The 26,663-nt window shown below is 40.4% G+C and overlaps 1 protein-coding gene and 1 long non-coding RNA gene across 7 annotated transcripts in view; one reads left to right on the forward strand and one right to left on the reverse strand.

Moving 5' to 3' along the window:
• The window catches only part of RBPJ (recombination signal binding protein for immunoglobulin kappa J region), a 222,530-nt gene that overhangs the window by 92,032 nt on the left and 103,835 nt on the right, over positions 1-26,663 (forward strand). The window contains exon 1 of one of the 6 annotated variants that reach the window (XM_064584344.1): positions 21,486-21,592. The exons of 2 other annotated variants lie outside the window; for them this stretch is intronic. In XM_064584344.1, coding sequence (XP_064440414.1) covers positions 21,534-21,592 — 59 coding nt within the window. In that variant the 5' untranslated portion in view covers positions 21,486-21,533. Of the gene's footprint in view, positions 1-21,485; positions 21,593-21,646; positions 21,826-26,663 lie in introns of those variants that run through there. 3 more of the 6 variants (XM_064584349.1, XM_064584346.1, XM_064584347.1) reach the window with 3 other exon arrangements.
• Positions 13,728-21,437, reverse strand: LOC123848663 (uncharacterized). Its single transcript, XR_006791845.2, has 3 exons — positions 20,309-21,437; positions 14,096-14,213; positions 13,728-13,998 (listed from the first exon to the last, which is right to left on the reverse strand). It is a non-coding gene; the product is annotated as an uncharacterized LOC123848663 (long non-coding RNA).

Here is a 26,663-nt window from a genome sequence, read left to right on the forward strand (position 1 = left end):
CTGCAGTGCTTATATGATATCCGTCTTTGAGAAACAGAGTCTTTCTATTTCGATCTGCTAAGAAAGCACCTGAATTAATGAGCCCAGGTGAGTTCATGAGGGTGCAATGGAGATATAAATAATTCCCTAAGCCTCCACTGAAGATCCTTCCTTGGGATCTGTCTTAAGTGGGGGTTAGAGGGACTAATTTGACTCCTTGACAGGCAGTTTCTGTAATCAGCAGCAGTGATGTCATCACCTCTATAGAATAGAAAAATTGCTAATATTTCGCATGCTGATCTCCCACTATGATTACAGAACACAAGGCTGCTGGTCACACCCACCCCACACACCCTACCCTACCTCTAACGACGCTCTTTTTTCTTCAGCCTCGGGTCGCTGAGAATAGAGGTGGGCCTAAAGTCCATTGCTGAATGTGGCTACTAAGCATCAAGTTGTGGGTGATGTCCCTGTGTTAGGGCAATATTAATCAGGCTCAGTATCAGTCAGGTGGCTTAGTGAAAGAAGGTATTTACTTGCCCTTTCTTTATTCTCCACTCTGTTTCATAAGTTTCAAGGAAGCTGCCATATATGTACTATTAATATCTTATTCTTTACCTTGATGAATAACCATTGATTTTCTTTAACCAGTGACATTAATGTTTATATTCTATTTTCTTTCTAAGTAGAATATTTTTCTATGTACCTGATGTAAGCTTTACATTTGTAGATGGCTACCTACCACACCCTCTATGAAGATCGAGGTCAACAATAAAAGAGCTTCATACAGAGGCCAGAATTCATTCTGCATTCTGTTAACAAGCAACATCCATTTAAAATAGCAATAGTGTTGGGCGCCTGGGTGGCTCAGTCAGTTAAGCGACTGCCTTCGGCTCAGGTCATGATCCTGGAGTCCCAGGATCGAGTCCCGCATCGGGCTCCCTGCTCGGCAGGGAGCCTGCTTCTCCCTCTGACCTTCCCCCCTCTCATGTGCTCTCTGTCTCTCTCATTCTCTCTCTCAAATAAATAAATAAAATCTTTAAAAAATAAAATAAAATAGAATAGAATAGCAATAGTGTTTTCAAGGTCCTGCTATTATTCAGGCAGGGACTCAAAATGATCACTTTTTCGGATCACTTTCTTGGCATACATAGAAGGTTAAATGTAAGATGTGTTCTGTGGGCAACTGTCTGCTTAGTTTCTTTCCTAGACAAGTGGTTAACCCATGTTGCATAGCCTGTGTTTATAGAATTCCAGAAAGGTTATGTCATAGAAATCACTGGTGTGTGTATGTGTGTGTGTGTGTGTGTGTGAGAGAGAGAGATTTATAGAGAGAATGTAAACTGAAACATCTTGAGGAGAAATCCATCAGTTTACAGTTGATAGAGGATGCTGGCCCTAACTTGTTGTCTACTATGGTCACTGTTTTCTGTTTGGTAAGGAGTGGAGAGCCAAAGAATACATCCAAATGGTAACAGAGCACAAAACAGTGAAAGTCAGAAGCACCGATTTATTAAGTCTATCATTTGTAAAGCTAAAAAAAACTTCCTGAAGGTTGTAATCAGATGCAAGAAGCTTCCATTTACATTTTTTTTGAAAAGCCAATTTATTTTGTCCCCAAATCTCTGAGGGTTCTTTAACAAGCATCAGCTTCTAAAATAAACAAAGAGTATAAGGGGGAAAAAATAGAATTTATTAGAAGGAAAAAGTCCCCAAGGAGCTTTTATATTTTTAACATTGCCTTAAATATTAAAAAATGTTATTATACTGTTTATCCCCAAGAAATGAACTAATTTCTTGGGGCCGGGTGAGGGGAGTGCTATTTTAAATTCAGGGTTTTGTTTCTGGTTTTAAAAACACAATTAGCACAATTACTAAAGAAAATGTTTCTCCTGATATCCATAAAACAGTTTAATGTTTTAATTTACCTGAGCCACCAACTAAACACTATAGGCCATTTTGAAAACTTTCCCTAATCCTTGGAAATAGCATGCTTTCTCTTATATTCTTTCATACACTAATCCTTGGAAAAAAACAAACCTTCTCTCATTTTCTATTCAATGTTTGCTATTGTTGTAATCTAAGAAGGGCCTCTTTGAAAAAATGCAAAATTAAGTTTAACCCACAGTTGAGTCTTACATCCTGTGGTCTTGGAATTTTAAAATTTCATTCAAAACACACATTATAAACAAGTCTCCCAAATGACCATCTAGAGAGGAATGTGGCAAAAATCCAGAAACTATTGTAATATTTGGAACTAGCATAAGCACAAATAATCAGTGTGTTTTTTCGAGAGGGGATTATGGGTTGCAGTTTTACAAACCCTACAGGGGATTTGCACAAGATGGGCAAAGCTACTTTCCATACTGGTTGTGTGCCCCCAAAAGAGACCAAACACTTTCCAGTGAATGAAGAGGAAGAAGAGGTATTAAAAGGATCTTCTTAATAACTAATATTTGCCCAATGTAATCATAATTTGAGGAAACATTCTGGTTTATAAATTCCTATAAAACTTAAGTTCAAAGCAGTATTCTTGATGAGCCTGTTTCTTAACACATTAGTTAAAGTATTCTTAACAGTGGAGGCTGATTTGGGGTGAACACAGGTTTTGGAGAGGACAAGGCCTTAACTTAACTTGTTTGCGCAAAACCAAAATCAGTATCACCAGGTCAAGAAAATCCACATTTTAGAGGCAGGGAGGCCGGTGGAGTTATTGACATACAAAGTAATATTCTAAAAAAGCACTTTTAAGAAGTAAATCTGGGGCACCTGGCTGGCTCAGTCAGTAGAGCGTGTGACTTTTGGTCTCAGGTTGTGAGTTCAAGTCCCACGCTGGGTGTAGAGATTACAAAAAAATAATAATAATAATAATAATAATAATAAACTTAAAAAAACAACCCCCCCCAAAAAGAAGTAAATATATAAAAACAGTGTGAGTAGAATTGAGACTAACCATTTTAGAAGTATTTAAAATCTAGACTTCCAAGAACCAAGGTAGAACAGAGAAAGTTGTTAGTACCGTAAGATATATACCCTGTCCTGTAGAAACACCCCATTTCCCTCCCCTCCAAAAAAGAAATGAAAGAAAAGAACTCTAAAAAAAGAATGGGGCAATGAAATAAATATACTTTAAAGCTCAAAAGATAAAATATTTAGGGGCAGGGGGGAGAGTCAACTAAGAAGCTAGAAAGCAGTCACATTTCAAAATGATTCTTATCTTAGCAAAGTTTAATATAATAATATCGTAGGCATTTCTCATTTTATAACTTAGTTAATTTTATGAGCCTAATAATCAAGTCTTCTAAACCCACTTAGAAGAACATCCTTATCTGGAGGATTCACACTCAATTTTAGGCTTATTCCCAATATCATAGTTAACATGTTGGGTAGATCTGAAAACCCTGATGGTATCTAATCTTTTTCTGCCCATAAATAATTGAATGTGAGTAGATTCTACCACCTCTGTAATATGTCAGTTTCAGTTTTAATACACTATTCTGAGAAATTTTTGTGAACTAATATAGCATTTTCGGCTGTTTTGCTTTTAATCATCATGAAAATGCATCATTTCACTGGGAGGAACCAAGGAAAAAGATTTTCTTCATCTAAATTGTACAAATTTGATAATGCACAAACAGGAATTGCATTATCCTGGCAAACAACAAGCAGTTTCTCAGAAGAGATAGGCTGCTTTAAAAATAATGTAGGAATCACTCCCTGGGATAATTATCTCTGAATATTAGCTCTGATAATATGTGACCCTAACAGACAAAATGAAGCTGGAAGTTATTATCTTGTGATTTCTTAATGATGCTGAATTATTTATGCCAAACCTCCTCAACATATCCCAACTTCCTTTACAGTAATTTTTTCAAATGAAAACTTCTTAATAAAGAAGCAAGGTTTGGGGAGGGGTGGAAATGGCATAAAATTATAGCTTAATTGGCATAAGTAAAAAGGCAAAAATAGGGCTTCAACTCTGGTTTGTCCTCTTCTGATCTGGGTGTGAAAACAGCCAAATTTCAGCACTGTGTGTGTGTGTGTGTGTGTGTGTGTGTGTGTGTGTGTGTGAGATGGGGTGAATTATAAATATGAATGACTGGCCTGAGGATTTTCTCATTCATAATTTGCATTCAGAATTTGAATGCTCATCACTTTTCCTTTTCCCATGGAGAATTTACCAAAGAAGGGTAGAAATCCTCAAGTCTATACTTTCGAAAGACCTTGGTCTCTACATACTGCTGAGTCTAAAGAACTTAAAATTGTAAAGGTTGTTGCTCTCTACTTGTATTGTTCAAAACCTTCTTAAAGGAATGACACAGTTAAAGTACTTTGAGCAGCTTAAGTACAATGGAAGAAATTTTTTTTTTTTTTTAAAGATTTTATTTATTTATTTGACAGAGAGAGACACAGTGAGAGAGGGAACACAAGCAGGGGGAGTGGGAGAGGGAGAAGCAGGCTTCCCGCAGAGCAGGGAGCCTGATGCGGGGCTCGATCCCAGGACCCTGGGATCATGACCCGAGCCGAAGGCAGACGCCCAACAACTGAGCCACCCAGGCGCCCCTACAATGGAAGAAATTTACTATGACTAGGGCAGTCGTCCGAATAAAGTCAGTTTACCTCTCCCCCTACCATTTTCCACTCCTGTTTAATTTTTTGCATCATTTCTATCATTATTTAAAATAGTCTTACTTACTTGTTTACCCTTTTATTATCTATGTCTCCATCCCTGAATATAAGAGCAGTGATCTTGTCTTACTTGCTCGAACCTGGATCCCCAGTACTTAGAACAGTAAGTGTTCAGTAAATACTTTTTTTGAATCCCTGGATGATGGAGGAATAGATTCAATGAGGTGAAAATGCATAGAATAAATTGAGCCATCAGGGCCCTGAATGATGTATTTGGTGGAGTAGAGGCAATAGGCAGAAAACTGAGTTAATGAGTTACCCAATGGCAAATTTAGAAGGTTCTACTGAGACAGACTTAGTTTATCTGGCCTGTGTTTCCAGACAGAGGCCTTTATAGTGAATGTCTTAAGAAAGTTACAGATGAATGAATACCCTAAAACATCCAGAGAGGGGCTTTGCTGATCCTATGGCTACCTTGGGCCAGGCATTTTGCATGCAGATTACATGTGTTACTTACTATTCACTACAAATGTATGAGGTGAGTATTAATATTAACCTCCTTTTGCAGACAGTCCCAGATGTTAAGGAACATACTCAAGGTTACCAAGTTGGTATGAACTAAAATCCCTCCCCTGTGCATCACATGGCCTCTGTGAAGTTCCTTTAGTAACAGTCATGAGTCCAAATTAAAAACACAGACACTGTTATATTTGGTTTAGATCCTTTTTTCCAAGTTCTATTTTGTACTGAGACTTGATAACTTTGCTGCAAAAAAGACAGCTAATTATAGAATATTCCTGGAAGGATACTCAAGAAATTGGTTATAGGATTTCCTTTTGAAAGGTTAACTGAATGGAGACCACAGCCGAGGGATATTTGCTTTTCTCTGCCATTGACTGTTACCAGCTAAAAGGCAGGATACCCACTTACATTTGAGTTTCAGATAAATAACAAATAATTTTTTAGTACAAATATGTCCCAAATACTGGATGGGGCCAATTTATACTAAAAATTTATTTGTTGTTTATCTGAAATTTAGCTGTACTTTAACTTGTGTCCTGTATTTTTATTTGCTAGATCTGCAACTCTATGTGCATTCACTACTATGAATTTTAAATTTTGTTCCATGTGTACATATTATTCATTCTAAAAAAATAATCAAAAAATTTTTAAAGTGGTTTTTACAATTTGTCACATATCAAAAGGCAATTTTAGCAAAGGATAAGAAGTAGACATAGCATAGACTGAAATTAAACATGTGGCCTAAGGATAACTTTTCTAAATAAGTAAAAAAGAACTAAATTTGCAAAGATAATTCTGGCATGCATTTTGCCAGCAGAGTACAGCTAAGGGAAAAAAAAAAAAAAGTCTGAAAACACACTTTCTGATGAAGTTGTAGTCATTGGGGCCCTGAAGGAGACACTGCAATCATGGGTCCTGGGACAAGACTAAGTCAGGAGAGGAAAGAAATTGTTACCTGTATTCCCCGTACTTTCAGGGCCATTCAGGTGGAGCCTTAAACTGACTGAACTTTAGAGCTGGTAGGATCTTTGGGGATTTTCTTTTCAGTTTCTTCATCCTTTCCTGCACATTTGAAAATAAGGAAGTTCCATTTCCAACTCCAACCCCCCACAACTCCCCACCCCCATCACCAGCTCTCATCGGTAGCCTAGAGAGGGTGTCCCAATTCTTAGGTTCTCAAGGTAACATTAACGTACCTATTATGTAATTACCCTACAAATCTCAGCCTTGGGATCTTAACTCACCAATGGTAATGAAAGAGAAAGTGACCCAGCAGGCCTAGTATAGGACAGGTTATAGGAAAGGTCAGAAGCGCCCACAGCATTCCCATTCTAGCTCTCTCTGTAACTGAGTATGCGCTAAGGAAAGTTACTTATTTTCTCTGAGCCACAGCTTCCTTAGCTCTTAAAAGGGGTGTTAGGAGTCCACTTCAGGGTCGTGGGAGGATCAAATGGGATCATCATGTACAGAAAGTTCTTGGATTAAGTTGGTACTCAGTCATTTCAACTATGATTTTTATCTTAAAATAAGATCAGTCCACTTCTGAAATGAAACTAGAGGGTAAATCGACTGACATAGTGATGACTATTCCCTAATTTTCTATGGAGTTTATTATTTATTTGTCTGTACTAGAACATTTATATCAGCGTATGACTAAGACAAAAATTATCATGTAATTGAATACAGTTAAATTTTCTGCCTTTTTTTGGTTAACAGCTTTATTGAGACACACGTCACATACCATCTAATTCACCCATTTAAGGTGTACATTCAAGGGTTTTTAGTATATTTAGAGCTGTGCAATCATCACCATACTTTTAGAACATTTTCATCACTCCAGAAAAAGTCCTTCACCCATTAGCAGTCACTCCCCTCCCCCACCCCCCATACTCCCTAGCCCTAGGCAACTTTTTTCTTTCTTCTTTTTTTGAAGATTTTATTTATTTATTTGTCAGAGATTGAGAGAGAGAGAGCACAAGCAGGGGGAGTGGCAGACAGAGGGAGAAGCAGGCTCCCCGCTGAGCAAGGAGCCCCATGTAGGACTCGATCCCAGGACCCTGGGATCATGACCTGAGCTGAAGGCAGATGCTTAACCAACTGAGCAACCCAGGCATCCCCTTATAACTTCCTTTCTATCCCTATAGATCTGTTCATTCTGAATATTTCATATAAACAGTATCATACAATATGGAACTTTCTGTGACTCACTTCTTTCATATAGCATATTTTCAAGATTTATCCATGTAGCATGTATCAATACTTCATTTCTCTTCGCGGCCTAGTACTATTTTATTTTATAGATATACCACATTTTATTTAACCATTCAGCAGTTGATGGACACATGGGTTGTTTCTACTTTTTTGGCTATTATGAATGATGCTGCCATGCATATTCGTGTATAAGCTTTGATGTGGACATATGTTCTCAGTTCTCTTGGCCATCCACGTAAGAGTGGGATTGCTGGGTTTACCTCTAGCCATTCGAGGACCTGGCAGACTGTTTTTCAAAGTGGCTTCATCATTTTATATTTCCATCACATTAATGTGTAAGAGTTCTGATCTTGTACCTCCTTGCCAACACCTGTCATTATCTGTCTTTTTGGTTACTGCCATCCTAGTGGGTGTGAAATGGTATCAGATTGTGGTTTTGATGTGCATTTCCTGGATGGTTAATAATGTTGAATATTTTTCCATGGGCTTATTGATCATTTACATATCTTCTCTGGAGAAATGTCTATTTAAATCATTTGCCTATTTTAATTTTTATTAATTTTCATTTTTTTTAAAGATTTTATTTATTTATTTGACAGAGAGAGAGATAGCAAGAGCAGGAACACAAGCAGGGGGAGTGGGAGAGGGAGAAGCAGGTTCCCCACTGAGCAGGGAGCCCGATGAGGGGCTCTATCCCAGGACCCTGGGATCACAACCTGAGTCGAAGGCAGACGCCCAACGCTGAGCCACCTAGGTGCCCCTTATTTACCTATTTTTAAATTGGGTTGTAGTTTTTATTATTCAGTTTAAGAACTGTTTATCTCTTTGTATATGTTTATATATTCTGGATACTAGATCCTTGTCAGATGTATGATTTGCAAATATTTTATTCCACTCCGTGGGGTGTCTTTTTCACTTTCTTGAGCGTGTCCTTTGAAGCATAAAAGTTTAGTTCTGATGAAATCCAATTTATCTGTTTTTTGGTCTTTTGTTGCTTATACTTTTATTGTCTAAGAAACCGTTGCTAGTACAAGGTCATGCATATTTACCTTAATGCTTTCTTCTGAGTTTTATAGTTTTAGCAGTCATTCCCCTTCCCCCACCATTTAGGTCTCTGATCCATTTTAAGGTCATTTTTACATACGTTGTGAATCTTTTGCCTGTGGATATCTAGCTGTCCCAACACCATTTGTTGAAGACTGTTTCTTCCCCATTAAACTGTTTTGACACTTACGTTGGAAAGTTAATTGACCACAAATGTGAGGGCTTATGTCTGCTCTCATTCTATTCCATCAATTTGTATGTCTACTTTATTCCAGTACCACATAGTCTTGATTACTATAGTTTTGTAGTAAGTTTTGAAAAGGGGAAGTGTAAATCTTCCAACTTTGTTCTTTTTCAAGACTGTTTTGGTTATTCTGGTTTCCTTGAATTTCCATATGAATTTTAGGAACAGCTTGTCAATTTCTGCAACGTGGACAGTTGAGATTTTGATTGTTACTATGTTGACTCTACAGATCAATCTAGGAGTGTTGCCATCTTGATAACCATTTCTTTCAATCTATGAACATGAGATGCCTTTCCAGTTATTTAGATCTTTTTAACTTTCTTTCAACAATGTTTTGTAGTTTTCAGAGCATAAGAACTGAACTTTTTTTAAATTAAATTTATTCCTAAGTATTTTATTCTTTTTGATGCTATTGTAAATGGAATTGTTTTCTTAATTTTATTTTTGGCTTGCCCATTGCAAATATATAGAAATATAATGGATTTCTGTATATTGATATTATATCCTGCAACCTTGCTAAACTTGTGTATTAGTTCTAATACTTTTTTACTTTTACTTTTTTAATACTCCTTAGAATGTTCTATAAGATCATGTCATGTGCAAATAGAAATAGTTTTGCTTTTTTCTTTCTTTTTTTTTTTTAAGATTTTATTTATTTATTTGAGAGAGAGTCAGAGAGAGCATGAGCAAGGGGAGGGTAGAGGGAGAGGGAGAGAGACAAGCAGACTCGCTGCTAAGCAGGGAGCCCGATGTGGGGCTTGTTCCCAGGACCCTGAGATCATGACCTGACCTGAAGGCAGACACTTAACTGACTGAGCCACCTGGGCACCCCATTTTTGCTCTTTTCCAATCTGAATGCCTTTTATTTAATTATCTTGCTAAATTATCTTATTAGAACCTCCAGTACAATGTTGAATAGAAGTGGTAAAAATGGACATCTTTCCCTTCTTCCTGATGTTAGTGTAAAAACATCAATCTTTTACCTTTAAACATGATATTTGCTCTGGATTTTTCATAGATGCCCTTTATCAGGTTGAACAAGTTTCCTTCTATTCTTAGTTTGTTTGATGTTTGCTGGTATAGATCTTCCTTGATTTATGATGGGGTTATGTCCAGATAAATCCAACATAAGTTGAAAATATCATAAGCCAAAAATGCACTTAATACACCTAACCTACCAAACATTACAGCTTAGTTAGCCTAGCCTACCTTAAACATGCTCAGAATATTTACGTTGGCCTATAGCTGGGCAAAATCATCTAACAAAAGCCTACTTTATAATGAACTATTGAATATCTCATATAATTTATTGAATACCATACTAAAAGTGAAAAACAGAATGATTGTATGGGCATAGAATGGTTGTAAGTGTATCAGTTGTTTACCCTTGTGATTGTGTGGCTGATTGTTAGTTGCATCTTGCTGACACTGCCCAGCATTTTGAGAGTATCATACCACGTATTGCTAACCTGGGTAAAGATCAAAATTCAAAATTTGAAGTATGGGTTGTACTGAATGTATATCACTTTTACACCATCATAAAGTCAAAAAATTGTTAAGTTGAACAATCGTAAGGTAAGGGCCATCTGGGTTTTGTTGAGGATTTTGTGTCTATATTTATAGTGTTTTTCTCTTGTGGTGTCTTTGGTGAATTATTTTTAAAAATAATAATCATACCAAAAAATCTACAAGGGTATTAGGTCTTCTCTCTTCCTTGGCTACCCATCCTTAGCCATTCACTAGTTCATATAAATAGCTATTTAAAAATAAATCTTCTTGAATTCCTTATCTTTTTTATTTTCATAAATAAGTTATTAAAATCATAATCAGCTACTGAGTATTTGACATAAGATATTCTCTATCAGGTTGTAATAATAAAATCATTTGAATTTCTATTGTAAAAAAAAAAACTCACTGACAATCAGAAACTCCATTTCTAGAGGTATAACTTGTGTAAGTCATGCTCTCTGAGCCTTATTTGTAAAAACAGGAATAAAGGGGAGCCTGGGTGGCTCAGTCACTTAAGCTTCCGATTCATGATTTTGGCTCAGGTCATGATCTTGGGGTTCTGACATCAAGCCCCACGTTGGGCTCTGTGCTGGGCGTGGAGCCTGTTTGGGAATCCCCTTCTCTCTCTCTCTTTCTCTCTCTCTTAAAAGAAACAAACAAACAGACAAACAAAAACACCAGGAATAAATTCCCCTCCCTCCTACTTTGTCCTGAGGACTGATTGAGATGATATATGTGAGAAGGCTTTGGACAGTATAGACTCAATTATATTTTCTGTCGATTCACAAGTTGCATATCATAGTATCCCTTTAAATAGAAAGCTGCTTGTCTGCATGTTAGATTGGCATACAACTTTTCAAAAACACTCTATTGCATAAAACTAAATACTTCTGTACGTAATCTGTTTTTCAGAAGTTATCTTTCAGTTCTTAAGTCCTTTTTTTGCCTAGGTTCTTTGATTTGTTGCCTATTTCGGAAACTTGGAAAGTACCATGCAAATACAGATATAGCTTTGCTAAGTTAAAAATAAAATACTTAGTGTTTGCTGGTGAAGGAAAATATGATGCTATGTAGGTAAAACTGTGTGATGAAAATCAGATTCACATTTCATAAGAACATTTCTGGAGAACCTTAGACTTGAAAAGTAGGAGCCAAATGCTTCTCCCAGACGATAGTTTATAACTGTCACTGAAGTCAAGAGTAATTCTGAGGGTAGAATTTAAGCCAAGTGTTTGGAAAGCTGGGAGAAAAAGAAAAAAAAAGAAGAAGCATGCATAAATTTCCAAATCTTTCCAAAGACTTAGATGGGAGATAATTTGTAGTTAAGATCTTAAGAAATGTTTTTTCCACTAGTGGAATATTTATAACACCTTAATATAACTTATTTTAGCTTCCACAGGATGCTAATCATGATAGAATTTAGTTAAATAACCATTTAAGTAGCAAAAACTACATATACGACAATACCAGTTATAATATGTAACATGGAATCTTTATTTTTTTAAATTTTTATTTAGTTTTTTAAAAACAAGTTGGCTTTTATTTTATTTATTTATTTATTTATTTATTTATTTATTTATTTTTAAAGTAAACTCTATACCCAATGTGGGGCTCAAACTCATGACCCTGAGGTCAAGAGTCACACACTCTACTGACTGTGTCAGCCAGATGCCCCTAACACAAAGTCTTTAAAGATACCTTTAAATACAGAGTTTCTCCAAATGCCTTTTACAAATAAAATACATCATTATGAGATTGAGATGAAACTTTTCAAACATACTTCTTGCATAAAATTAAGCCCATACTCCAGATTTATTAATAGCCTAATAATTAGAAATTATCTTAGATACCTTTTACCTCCAGTAATTTCACAAGATCTCTTTTTTTAAATTCCTACATGTTGACATAATTAAAAATTTTTAAATTGTTAAAAAATCGTTAAAATAAAACATATGGACAGCCTGATATAATGGCAATTATTAAAAGGGACAATGTACAACTTTGATTATGATGTTCCAGGGGATCCGTGGTTAATCAACTATCTCTGACCCAGCTAGGTATTTCACAAGACAGGAGTTGATACCTCTCACTATTTGTCAGTGCTTGAATAGACTGGTTCCAAAGTTGATTTTAGCCTATTTTGGACAAGGGTGCTAGCCACAAAGGTCATATCTACCAGTTGATGCTTATCATTACACTATCTATGACACAAAGTAACACAGATGCAAAGAGTAAAACCTTTCTGGTAAGCTTTCTTTGAAAAACTGATAAAGGCCATCTGTGCCCAAGGTTAATAGTAACACAGGCCAGAGGAGAAAAACCTACGATCTTTTTCTGTTCTCTTGATTTCCTATATAACCATAGTCCAATTTTTACAAATAAATGTGCCAACCAAAAATAAATACAGTGAACTTATTGAGAGACAATTCTTTCCATTTAATCATCTACATAAGTATCTAGTTTGATCTGTGCAACAAATCTCTAAAGGAGGTAGTACCAGTCCATGTAATAGAAAAAGAAAAACAAAAAACAAAAGAAAACCAAACTGAGCAACAGTATGGGTGAGAGAATTTCCTAAAGAGGTAACATTTACAGAGTGCCTACCGTGTATACAGTTATTTTGTGTGATGTCTGAAATGATTCTTTTTTTTTTTTTAAAGATTTTATTTATTTATTTGAGACAGAGAACACGAGAGGGAGGAGGGTCAGAGGGAGAAGCAGACTCCCCACTGAGCAGGGAGCCCGATGTGGGACTCAATCCCGGGACTCCAGGATCATGACCTGAGCCGAAGGCAGTCGCTTAACCAACTGAGCCACCCAGGCGCCCTCTGAAATGATTCTTAAAAATGTGCCTAAGCAAGGGGCGCCTGGGTGGCTCAGTTGGTTAAGCGACTGCCTTCGGCTCAGGTCATGATCCTGGAGTCCCGGGATTGAGTCCCACATCGGGCTCCCTGCTCAGTGGGGAGTCTGCTTCTCCCTCTCCCTCTGCCTGCCTCTCTGCCTACTTGTTCTCTCTCTCTATCTCTCTGTCAAATAAATAAATAAAATCTTAAAAAAAAATAAATGTGCCTAAGCAAGAAGTTTTACCTTCCCCACTAGCAGATGAGGAAAAATTAGTTTGCCCACAATTGGCCTTCTGACTAGTGGTGGAGGTAGGACTCCATGGTAGACCAGTCCAGTGCTCTTTCCCTCATATCCCAGCTGTTTTTTAATTTTTTATTTGATTTTTCTTAAAGATTTTATTTATTTATTTGTCAGAGAGAGAGGAGAGGGGAGTACAAGCAGGGGGGACGGCAGGCAGAGGGAGAGGTAGGCTCCCTGCTGAGCAAGGAGCCTGATGCAGGACTCGATCCCAGGACCCTGGGATCATGACCTGAGCCGGAGGCCGACGCTTAACTGACTGAGCCACCCAGGCGTCCCCCCAGCTGTTTTTTTCAACTATGTGTGTTCAACATTGGCTCAACACAGAACCAAAATCCACTGCAATATAGGATACATGACAAAGGGGAAAGTTTAGGAAATCAAAATTTATATATATTCCCTTGTAAACAAATAACTGGTATTTTATGATTCATGTGGTATTGTCTTTTTTTTTTTTTTAAAGATTTTATTTATTTATTTGAGAGAGAGAATGAGACAGAGAGAGAGAGCATGAGAAGGGGGAGGATCAGAGGGAGAAGCAGACTCCCTGCTCAGCAGGGAGTCCGATGCGGGACTCGATCCCAGGACTCCAGGATCATGACCCGAGCCGAAGGCAGTCGCTTAACCAACTGAGCCACCCAGGCGCCCGGTATTGTCTTTTTTGAATAGTGTTGTTATTTTGTCATTTTTTGTAAAAGTGGCTTTATCTTGTTTACATCCTAAAAAGAACAAGGCATATCAATCACACATGGAAACATTTTCTTCCAATTACATTAGCTATGAAAACTTTTGACAAATTATTAGTTTTGTACACACCAAATGTGCATTTGATTCCATTCACGTTCCACATCACTAGAGTAAATGGCCTGTTCTTTTTCTTACTTCACCTTCTTGAACTGCTGCACATGTTAGCAAGTTATGTAAAGCTTTGGGCCTGCAAAAAAAAAAAAAAAGAAAAGAAAAAAAATCAAATTCCCAGGGCCAAAGAATCCTATGAAAAGCAAACACAATTGGTAAGAGAAAAGTGAATATTTATTTTTGTTCCTCAAGTTCTCCTAAAGCCCACTCCATGACTCATTTTCAGTGTTCTCTTTATTTCTTTAAATCCTTATTTTCCTTCTAGAATTACATAGTCTTATGGAATCCTTGCCACTCTTTCAATCTACTGTACATTTTATTAACCTTGATTAACATGTAGTAGAAACAATGGGGATACTGTTATTAAGAAAGGGGGGGATTCATGCTTATAAAGATGAATGAAAACCGTAAGTTAATACATTTTTCTGGAGTAGGGTGCTTGGGTGGCTCAGTTGGTTAAGCGTCTGCCTCTGTATTAGGTTGTGATCCCCCAGTCCTGGGATTGAGCTCCAAGTCAGGCTCCCTGCTGAGCATGGTGTCTGCTTCTCCCTCTTCTTCTGCCCCTCCCCCCTGCTCATGCTCTCTCTCTCTCTCTCTCAAATAAACAAATAAAATTTAAAAAAAAGAAAAAAGAAAAAAATTTCTCTGGAGTAAAAATTGTTAATTTTTTTCGTATTTTTTTATTTAAATTCAATTTAGTTAACATATACTGTATTATTAGTTTCTGGGGTAGATGCGAGTGATTCATCAGTTGCATATAATAGCCAGTGCTCCTCACATCACATGCCCTCCTTAATGCCCATCACCCAATTACCCCATCCCCCCACCCACCTCCCCTCCAGCAACCCTCAGTTTGTTTCCTATACTTAAGAGTCTCTCATGGTTTGTCCCCCTCTCTGTTTTCATCTTATTTTTCCTTCCCTTCCCCTATGTTCATCTGTTTTGTTTCTTAAATTCCACATGAGTGAAATCATATGGTATTTTCTTTCTATGAAAAAGTTCCTAATTTTTTTTTTTAAGATTTATTTATTTATTTGACAGAGAGAGAGAGAGCAAGAGGGAACACAAGCAGGGGGAGTGGGAGAGGGAGAAGCAGGCTCTCCGCTGAACAGGGAGCCCAATGGGGCTCAATCCCAGGTCCCTGGGATCATGACCTGAGCCGAAGGCAGACGCTTAACTGACTGAGCCACCCAGGCGCCCCGTAGGTTCCTAATTTCTAATATGAGTTGTCAGTAAGTCTTTCTTGGGCACACAACTACCTCACAATCCAATCACATCAAACCCTGCTTTCCAGCCTGAGAGGCTCTCATTGGCCATCTACAGGAGGTTTCCCAAACTTTTTGGACATGTGCACCTCTTAAAATTGAGTGGGATAGTATAAAGAAATGAATTAACACCAATCTGGATAAAATCACCACTATATTCAGCAACTTAAACACTGATTTTTGAAGTGTTGAAAATTCTTGCAAAGCATGTGAAATACCTTTATTAGATGAATACAACTTACAGATCTATTGAATAAAAACAATAATGATAAAAACTAACACTACCACAGCAGTTATGTGACAGGTATCATTGTAAATGATTTAGACACCCTCAACACTTTGAATCCTCATGATGTAATAAATGTCTTGAATCCTCACGACCACCCTGTGAATCAGGTGCTGTTACCTCCATTTTGTGGAGAGGAAACTCAGGCATTAAAAATAGGCAGTAACTTGTCTAAGGTCTTAGAGCCAGAACCCACGCAACATGGTGCCAGAACCCAGGTTCTTCATCATGAGGCTGCCCAGCAAAATGTTCAATGTTTTACTGTGTCTCATTAATAGAAGATGGTGTAACTTAGTCTTTGAATAAGAGCAACGTTGAAATGTGCCACTGGGCTTAAGCCACCCCAGCAAAGCATGCCCCCTTCATGAATGTGCTTATCTTACCACCACTAACTGCTTCACATGCCCATTGGATATACACTAAGGGGCTCTGAAACTCATTCCTTTTACTATTTAAATATCTTTATTTATTTTTTTTTTTTTTAAGAAATCATATGCCGTTACTCCCTTTAATGTTAAACTCTTGAAGAAAGATTACGTCTAACCCCTACGACAAAGATTCTCAAAGTATGGCTCATGGACAATTTGCATCAGAGTCCCTGACCAGCCTGCTAGAAATGCCCGTTCCCAGGTTCAGCCCAGATTTACTCATTTAGAGTATTAGGGAGTGGGACGCAGGGGATTCTGATGTCAAGTTTTGAGGACCTTTCTCCAGATCCTTCTTGTGACCCTCCTTAGGATGCCTACCCCCTGCTTCTACACACACCAAACAGTACAAGAGTACAAGATACTCTTTCACACCTCAGAGCCTGAACATGTTGTTTCCTGTGCTTCTCATGCTTCTTCCCCCTTTGATGGTCCTCTAAACTCCCCCTCTACTAAGAGTCAGTTCAATAGTCCTCTGTAAGGTTTCCTAGGGTCCATCAGTCCAGAGTTAGGTGCTTCTTCCATTGTACTCCAATGCCCTTAAACTCATTGATCTATCCTAGAATTACACTGCAACTGGTCTGTGTACTGTTAGCCAGGGAGTCCCCTGGGATCTCTGCATTATCTAGCTTTTTAAACCACCAAATATCATGCCTAACATGAAGTGGTAGGGACTCTAAACTTGCTGTTTGGACTTGCTTGTGAGTTCAGTGTTACCCAATGACTGGAGTAAAGTACTGACAGTTCTGCAGTTAATTGTACTGAGATGGTAGGTCAAGTCCATCATTTCTATTAGAAAATAATTTTCTAGCAAATAGAACCAAGGAAATAATTTCATTCTTTCAATTTTTTTCTTCTTACACATTTAATCCTTTTCTTCCGTTTTCCCTTTTTTATGTTTTGTATTTTGAATAGGCAATACATGCACTAGGTACAAAATTCCAAGTATCCAAGACAGCTGACTGGGAGATAAGTCATCTCCTCACCACACCCTCCAACCACTGAGTCCCTTAAGAGTTTCTAGTGTGCCCTTCCAGAGCCATTTTAGATACATAGAGGCAAATAAGTAGGTATTTATCTAATGCTATTTTGTACCTTGCTTTTTAAACTTTGTTATCTTTCCATATAAGTACATAAAAAGCAGCCTCAGCTTATTAACAGATGCATACTATTCAATTCTGAGAATATATCATGATTTTTAAATTAAGTTTTTAATTTTAATTCCAGTATAGTTAACATACAGTGTTATATTCGTTTCAGGTACAATTGTTTTTTTTTAAATAAGACACCTCTTGATTGATGTGTAGGTTGTTACCAGTATTCTCAACCATCAATGATGCTACAATATATAGGTAATTTTATACATGTGTGAGTCTACTTGTAGGATAGATTTCTAGAAATGGAATGGTAGGATTAACAGGTAGTGACAAGTTTTGGAAAAATGGTTTCATAAAGATTATGCCCATTTTCACTCCCATTAGAACATATGTGAATACCTGTTTCTTGGTATCTTGCCAATAGTATTTTCTTTTTTCTTTTTTTTTAAGATTTTATTTATTTATTTGAGAGAGAGAGAGTGAGCACAAGTGGGGAAGGAGGGAGAAACAGACTCCCCTGCTGAGCAGGGAGTCCGATGTGGGACTCCATCCCAGAAGCCTGGGATCATGACCTGAGCTGAAGGCAGATGCTTAACCGACTGAGCCACCCAGGCACCCCTTGCCAATAGTATTTTCTTTCCTGAGGTTCTAAAATGAACAAAGGAAACCCTTCAAGTAAGTGTAGATTCATCTACAGCTCCTAACCCAGGAGCAAGAATTTTTTTTTTTTTGCATTAAATCAACGTAGATGATTGCTCTATAGGATCTCCTTTCCCCAGGCAGGTTGGCACTGCAGCATTCATTGTTGGTCTAACCCCAATACTGTTTTCAACCCTAGAAGGCTTTGCCAGTCTTCAGAATCATTTCTCTTCTGCTGTAGAGTGGAAGACATCCTGTTCATTCTACAAATACCTACTGAGCACCTACCATGCACGAGGCATTGTTCTAGTGGCTTAGGTTTAAACAATGAATAAAATAGACAAAAGTCCCTGTCGTTAGTAAGATTATATTATAATGGAAGGAGACAGAGAGTAAACACAATATACAGGTATGATACATGGTATGTTAATTTATAAATGCCTTGGGAAAAATAGAGGAGGGAATAGGGAGTATGAGGAGTCATCTTCGTGGAGGGTGGTTAGGGAAGGCCTCACTGAGGTGACATTTAAGCAAATATCTGAAAGCAGTGAAAAAATGAGCAAGGTATCTGAAGGAAAGAGCAAAAGAATTTGGTAGTGTGTCTGGTATGTCCTGGGACAGCAAGTTAGACTGCTGGTTAGAGCTTAGTGAGCAAGGGGAAGAGGAAGAGGTGAGGTCAGGGAGGTCAGGGGATTTGAGTAGCAGGTCAGATGTGTAGGTCCCTATAGTGAAATAGGAAAACCATGGAAAGTTCTAGAGGGTTGTTCTGAATGCCCTACTGAGAACAGACTGAGGGAGGGCAAGAATGGAAGGGAAAACCAGTTCGGAGACTTTCTGTAAATCAGGTGAGAAAGGAGATGGGTCACGATGGGCTGGGAGCCATGGAGGTGTAGAAATACTTGGACTACAGGTCTGTTTTGAAGGAATGGCTGGCATGATTTGGTTAGACTGGACATTCGATGTGAGAGGAAAAAGAAGCAAGAATAACTCCAAGGTTCTTGGCTTAAAGAAGTAGGATAGAGTTGTCATTTACTGGATTGGGGAAAGCATGCAGGAAGATCATGTTTTAAGGTGAAGATGAGTTGTGATCTGGCTTGTGGCTACCATGGCTTTCTGTGGCTGGGGTTCTCAGATGGCCAGGGTTCCAAATTAAGTTAATGGCCTGGATAGACTATGACTGAAATGCCTTCTTGGGATGAAGACTTTAAGGAATCTGCCCATGGGCATTGTCCTCCTCCTGAGCTATCCTGTTCCAAAGCAGACTTGCAGTGAGCTATTGTATTAAATGTCCTATATCTTTTTTTTTCTGTGTCAAACACTTAATCAAAGGGATAGGAAAATGCACACACATATCATCACACATAACTAAAAACGTTGAAAACAACTCAAAAACTTGATTTCTTGTCCACTACGTAACAAGCAGAACATGAGCCTCTATTAGAGGACTTACTGTCCTCCAAAAATCAAAACAATTCAGTTCCACATTTGCGGGTCTGTGATATCACCAAGCCCCCAGCTCCTAGAAAATGCCAGGCTGGGCTGGTAAAGAAACCACACCAGGGCAATCTGAAATGTGCCTGACTGAAGAATGTAACCAGGAATTCACTGGACAAATAAATAATCCAAGAGAAGGATACACTTAAAACAGTCGTAGCTAAAACATCTGATGAAACAATACCTAAGATGGAATGAATATTTCAGCAAACACATGGAAAGTGAAGGAAAGAAAAGCCATTAACTCTTGTTAGCGAAAGGAAAGGAAAACAAAACACAAGAACAGAAACTCACATATACGAATTACTTCAAAAGACTAGGAAGAGATTAGGGGAAAGGAATTTTCTAATTGTATCCTTGAATGGGGGACGGAATCTATACTGGGCAACACTGCAAGAGCAGAGAGAGCAGTATTTTTTCCCTATTCCACTCGCGATGCCAGCTGGTAGATCAGAAAGAAAACAACCAATTGCTACAAGAGAGTAGCTAAGGAAATCCGAACTTGTTTTAAACCAAGTAAAGTGGTGTCCAGACTAGGTGACTCAGAGGCATGACTCAAACCCGACACTGGGGGCCGTCAGCTCCCGGAGGCCGGGGGCGCGTCGTCAAACACATTTTAGGAAAGTACCAGGCTCGAGGAAGGCGACAGGAAACCTCCCCAGGGGATCGGCCCGGGGCTCCTCCTGCCCTGCAGTTTGACCTCTTACCATCTGCACCAAGAGGAGTTTCTAATCTCCTGGCTTCCCCTTCTTCCTTTACAGCCCGCCCACCCCGCCACCCATTTTTCTTCCACAAAGTGTCACGCGGCGTGTGTGTGCAAGACGTCGTGCCCCCTCCCAGCGGCTCCCCACCACGCGCCCACCCGCCCCGCCTCCGCGGCGAGCCGCTCCCTTCCCACCCCGCCCGCGCCCGCCGTCCGGACACGCGCGGCACGAACAGCGCCGGGAGCTGCACTAGACAAACACCTGTCCCGCCTGGGCTCCGCGAGATTTGGGGGCGAAAGCATAGGCAACAGTGGGCGCGTTCTCGCGAGGTTTAGGAAATTTCCCACGGCCCGTGTTGTGTCTGAGTTGAGTAGTGGAAGGCGGTGGGAAGGAGGTGTAGCGTGAGACTGGGCTGCCCGCATTGGGCACATGCGCAGTGCCGCTCGCGAGTGCCGCGCCAATCCTGCAGCGCCTTCAGCAGGTCTCCGGCAGCGAATTCCAGTTCTCCGGGTTTTGGGGCTCCCTACAGGAGGCAGTGCTCGATCTGGGAATCTCTAGGAATTGAAAGGGCAAGGCTGGCGGGGGCGGCGAGGGTGGAGAAAGGGATATGGCAGGTAGGAAGGAGGGGTCAGGATTCGTGCCCCTTTCCTTTCTATTAAATGCCCAGACGGACGAAGTTTGCTCCGGGGTTTCCAGGCTTAAGTTGCCTGAAGTGCGTTCCGGGCAGCGACCAGCGTCCTCGACTATGCCAGGCCCACGGAAGGACCCTGGCAGTGTCTGTCCCCATTCCACCTGGGTTCACACACGGCTGGGGACAGCGATGAGGTGCTAAGGCTCACACAGCAGGCAGCTCTCTGCCCCAGGGGCATCTCTGGTTTGAGTGCGAGTGGGGCCTCAATTCCAACGCAGTTTTCACCTCTGGAGAAAACTACGCGGCGCTCTGGCATGCATATATAAGGTGGACATTAGGGGTGTCTTTGCCAGAGGCCTTGGCCTGTCCTCATTTCACACCCAAGGAGAAGAAAGCTAAGTCCACAGAGCTCAACTGCTAAAGTTTTCCATTTACAGAGCTCTGAAGGGTCACAGCCCACGTTGTCATCTTGTCAGTGCGCAAGCATGGGGGGGGTCGAAGAGAGCGAAGACAGTTCTAGGTTTGTCACTTGCCGAACTCCAGGCATCTCTGTAGCTCCAGCATGTAACGCAGACATTTGCATAAGGGAGGTGTCCAATGAACGTCTGAATGAATGAAAAGGGCTGGGAACCAGAGTGAGCGGGAAGCCACTTGGAAAACACCCATTTGAGGAGGTGTTTCATCTAGGCCTGTGAAACGCGGCAGATTTTCCCAGGACCCCTCCTCCCTTCCCCTCGGCCCCGCCTCCTGACCCCTCCATTCCCCGTCCCCGTTGTAATCCCCTCCGGTTTTCCTCAGTCTCCACGTACGTCCCTCAGGGCGCGTCCCAAAACCCGGATAACCGGAACACTCCCCATGGACCACACTGAGGGCTCGCCCGCGGAGGAGCCGCCTGCGCATGCTCCATCGCTTGGGTAGGTGTCCAGGGAAGGCAGCGAGCAGGATCCCCTACTCCGCGGGCGGCGCGAGGCGTCTGGCTCTTCGCGGCGGCTGCGAGGGGAAAAGAAGCGCGGGGGCTGGGTGGAATCGAGGAGTGAGGAAAAAGGGAAGGGGCGGGGGAGAGGGACCAGGGAAGGCGTCAGGGGGAATCTCGCGAGGGTTGGAGTTTTGGCGAGAGTTTGTGGAAGATGGCGCCTGTTGTGACAGGGTAAGTCTGGGGGAATCGGAGCGCTGGGAATCGGCAAAGTTGCGGGCGTCTCGCAGCCCGCGGCGGGCGGCGTGTTCGGGGGCCGCGGCACGCTTGGCGTCCGGGGCCGCGGGGGCGGCGTCGCGTGCGTCGAGCGCGGCGGCGGCGGCGGCGTGTGGCCGTGCGCTGCTCGCTCTGCGCCGCCGTGGCTCGGTCTCCAGCGCGTGAGGGCGGGCGGCGGCGGCGACGCCGGCGGGTGCGGGCGTGAGTGCGGCCGGGCGCGCGGGGCCCACGGGCGCCGTGCGGGGCGCGCGCCTCTTGCGCCGCCGCCCGCGGGCCCGGCCTCCTGGCCCCGCTCAGCTTTGTTCCTCCGGGCGGTCGTCGCCTCCTCGCCGGGCCGGTGTCCCCGGCCCCGGGCGCTTTGTCTTTCCCCGCTGCCCCCCGCGACTCTCTACCCCGGGCCCTTTGTTTCGCCGCCTTGGGCGCTTTGTCCGACCCGTCGCGCCCCGCATCCCTTTTCCATCTCCTCCCCTCAGCTGTCCTTCCTCCCGTGCCCCTTTGTTGTGCCCTTCGCTGTTCGGTAGCTCAGTGACCTGCCACAGCCCAGGCACCAGATTTCTGTCTTTTAATTTTTCTTCCATTATTTTTCTCACGTGTTTTCCTCTCACCTTTATGTTTGCTACTTGATCACTCCCAGAGTCTTTGTCTCGCCCATTCAGTGGCTTATTCGCTTGGCACCCCCTTCCCCTCCCATCATCGGTTGATTTATCCACTACCCACGGAGTGTGTCGGCTGAACTGTCTCAGCCTCGGGGACTCCATCTGGTGCTTCTGCGCGCAGACAGACCCTACGGTTTGTTGTTGTTTTTGTGGGTCTTGAAAGAGGCGTGGGGATACTTGGTTTCCTCCTCGGCGTTCCGCACCCTTTTCTCTTGGGATTATGTGTACACACACACACACACACACACACACGCACACACACACCCCTTTCTCTCGGGATTATAGTGTCTCCAGTTTTCTTCGCGGCCTCTTTGGGCCCATGGTTGTTTTGCTTGGAAACAGTAGCCCTGGAAAAAGATCTGGTCTCTAGGTTATTGCTCTTCCACCTCCGCCCCCTCTGCCCTTAGGCCGTTTCTGATGGCCTAGGCCAAGGTCAGCTGTCGTAGCTTTGCTTCTGGGTTACCTGCGGGTATTGTAGGAAGGTTAGAAGAGGTGCGAGGTATTTTTTTTTTTTTTTTTTTTCTGTTGGGTCTGTGAGACTAGTTTCAGATATCCACATTGGCATTCATTGGGTACGTGAATAGTAGCAGCGTAAATTTTGATGTTAAAAATTTGAACGTTCGTGGGAAAAATTACAGCATTTTCTAGACTATAGGTCTAGAGTTAGTTATTTTACCAGTAACTCCTGCTGCTAAGGAAAAAGGGAGGCATCCTACTTGGGAGTTTTACTTTTTCTTAATCATTAGATAGTTTATAATTATGTGCTTTTGCTCTGTAGATCTGTGACAACCCTTCTGTCCCATCTTTGGAGTTGAAATGAGGAACACGCTTAAGAGTGCAGTTTCTGGTTGATGAATACTGCTTCTAGAATCTTTGTGGAATGCATTAATCAAATACAATTAAAAGACATTTAAGTAATAGTCTTAAGTAAGGTAAAGTCACTTCTAATGTTAAAGGAGCTTTAAATTGTTCAGAGTGCTTATTGTTATGATAATGTAAAAGCTGGGAGTTGGGGGGGGAGGGAGGGTGGTGTGGTGTATTTAAATAGCCTGAATATTCTGGTGCTGAGGAAAAGAAGTATTCAATTTACCAGGATTACTAGATTGAATATATTGTTCAGAAGTTGTTTTTTTTCCCCCTTACTGGTTGATCACTAAGTTTAGAAGTTGTGTTAACCACAAAATCATTTGGAGTGTCATTTCCTTTATAAAGTTCCACATAAAGTGGTACTAGTAGAGGATGTACAAGATTTAGTGTGAGGAATGTTGTTAAACATTTTTTTTTGAAGGCTGTGATTAGAATTAGTAGTTTGATTTTAATTAATGGAAAATCTTTTTTCATAATTGATAATGTGAGGGTTTTGTGAAAATTTGCAGTCTGGGTTCCATGGGTGGATTTTACCCGTAATCATTTGTCTCCCATACTTGTTCTTTGTGCATAATCATTCTTTTGAAGGTAAAATCTTGAGTACGCTTTTTCTGACTCTAAACAAAAGGGTAAATATGGTGTAATAATGGAAGGTATTTTGTTCTGACTTGTACATGTAGGAATGATCACACAAACATACAAGCCACTTTTACAAACCGTGTTGTGTTTTTTGTTTCTAAATTGAATTAAGACCTTTATTTTGTGATCATATAAAACATTGCTTTTACTAAATTATATCAAATAGCAACATACTTAGAAACATACGGGATGAGTTGTGGTTGGGACATTCATTCTGATTATCGACTATTAAAGCTTTAAATTTGTTGTCCATGCATATTGCAGATGGGTGTGCAGAGTGTATTTTCAGGAAAAAAATAGAAGCTCACTTGAGGTATTTTCAGATCTGTTCTAATGTATGCTTCTTTGTATTAGATTATTTAAGTAGTTAGGTTTATTTAAAAGTTACCTATTGTCTGATAACAGTTTTCTATCAGTGTCTTTAAAAGGGTAAGATAAAAAATGGTTTGGGAGAAAAGCCACTCTTGCCAGCTGTACTCCATTTGTACTTCATTAAATAATCTTTGGCACTCTGGATGGATAAGATTAGGGAAAAATGGTGTGTTTGAAAGTTCTTACAAATCCTAATTCTAGGATTGGGTTATTTTAAAAAATAAAGTTTAAAAACCTAGGATGTGGCTTTACAACGTTTTTTGCATCCTCCTAATGCTAAATTTCATGTTATTTCAACTAGGGGCAGTATTTTCTCATGGATTGACTAAAAGTTGTTATTCTTGGCATCTGGCTTTATGATTATTTCCAAGTTACTCTACTTCCCCTGGGCCAATTTCCTAACTATGTAGTAAAATGGGAATTGTAATAACTTGCCACATCTGCACAGGATTGCTGTGCCTTAGGATTTGCAGAGAGCATCCTTGCATGAAAGGTGTGGTTAAATTCTAGGAATTGTTACTGAAATAAGCTGATGTGAAGTAGGTCATATTTTATAGAAAGTCAAGTAGGAGGTTATGAACGAAGTTCTTGGCAAGTCACAGTGGTGATAGTGGGATGAAAAAAATGAAAATATGTATTATAGTTTGGGTAATAAAACCAATACATTTTTTTCCCTATAAGCTTAGAGGGAGAGAGATAAGTAAAACAAATTACAGGGTGGTGTATTTGTTGTATAAGAGATTGAAAATCTGTCAAACTCAAGTAATACTGTAAAATTATGGGATGCTTTCCCTCTATTGATCTGTTTTCTGCACTTGGTGATTTTTTTTAAAGTTTTTATTTTATGCGTGTGGGTAGTATGTTTTAAAAGTGGTGGCACAAAATGTTTTCATTAGACTCTAGGCCAAATCTGTTAATAGTAATGACTATTTTCAGTATCCCTTGTAGTTTTTAATGCTTTGTCATTTGCTCTAAAGAATATTTCCAACAACCAAGGGCCATGATTTCAGGCCCTTGATCAAAGGCCCTTGGCCCTTGATCTAGGAAAGTGTTTTACATTTAGGAGATGCTCCGTAGACACTTAACTGAACAAACGAAACCTGTTGTTTCTCTGTTCTTGGTAGATGATACAACATCCCAGCTAAGTTCCCCAAGCTAGGTTTCTGGATTCCTCTCTTACACTAACCCTTCACATTTAGACACTAAGAACTGAAAATTTTCCCTTCTGAAAATCTCTTGAATCTGTGTCCTTCATCCCTGCTGCCACAATTCATGTTCTCATTTCTCTCATGGGTTAGTATAAACATTGGCAGCTTCCTTTTTCTGTTTGTAGGTTCACCTCCTTTATCCAGATTCCACACAGTCTAAATAGCAAATCTGATCACTTCACTTCTTAGTTTAAAAACCTTTCAATGGCTCCCCCTAGCAGCCTTCATTAAAGAGGCAGTGGAGTAGAGAGTATGAGTTCACATTTAGGATTTAATCCGGACTGGGTTCCAGTTCTGTCTCTGCCATTTAAAACCTCATAACACTGACAAGTGCTCTGAGTTCTTGCGTTTTCCATCAATTGCAAGATAATTATTCTTAGCTCAGTGGGTCATGGTGAGGATTGAATGCAAGAAAACATTTAGTAGGATACCTAAACACATAGCAGGTGCTCAAAAAATGTTAGCTAGCTTGACATATAGGGTCCTCTATACCTATTTCATTTACCTTTTCTGTAGCTGAACTGTATGCCTATCTTTCCTTTACTCTTTAGTGCTCTGGCTATATTTAAGAATCTGCAGTTCCCTGGATGGGTGTAGCAGTTTAATGCCTGCCAGTACGTGAAAAGTGCTGGTATTAGTGGGTTATTATTCAAGACTTAGGTCTGACGATATTCTAACGGGATCTTCCAGGCTGGGGCCAGTGCCCCTTTGGTGTGTTCTTAAAGGGCTCAGGATAATTCTCTTGGAAGTGTCATACTAAGTTGTAATTGTCACATTCAGAGGCTTTTCATTAGCTACCTGGTGGCAGATACCATTTTTTTTCATAATCGTTTATATATTCTTATACTCAAAAGAGTGTCTAGCACATGATAGGGACTCGGTAAAAAGATTTTTTTGAACAAGTGACTCAAAAAAGTACTTTGAAACCTTGGCGCAACCTGGTTCCTGTAGGCAGAATTTGACGTACATGGGAATGTATTGATTCTCTAGGAAATTTAATTGCCGAAGTACCCAGAGAAATTGATATTTTCAGCTACAGGCGTTCTCATAGCCT

This window comes from Mirounga angustirostris, unplaced genomic scaffold (genome assembly GCF_029215605.1).
Source record: "Mirounga angustirostris isolate CCGP_5_RB_7025 unplaced genomic scaffold, mMirAng1.0.hap1 SCAF_2, whole genome shotgun sequence".
Lineage (NCBI taxonomy): Eukaryota > Metazoa > Chordata > Mammalia > Carnivora > Phocidae > Mirounga > Mirounga angustirostris.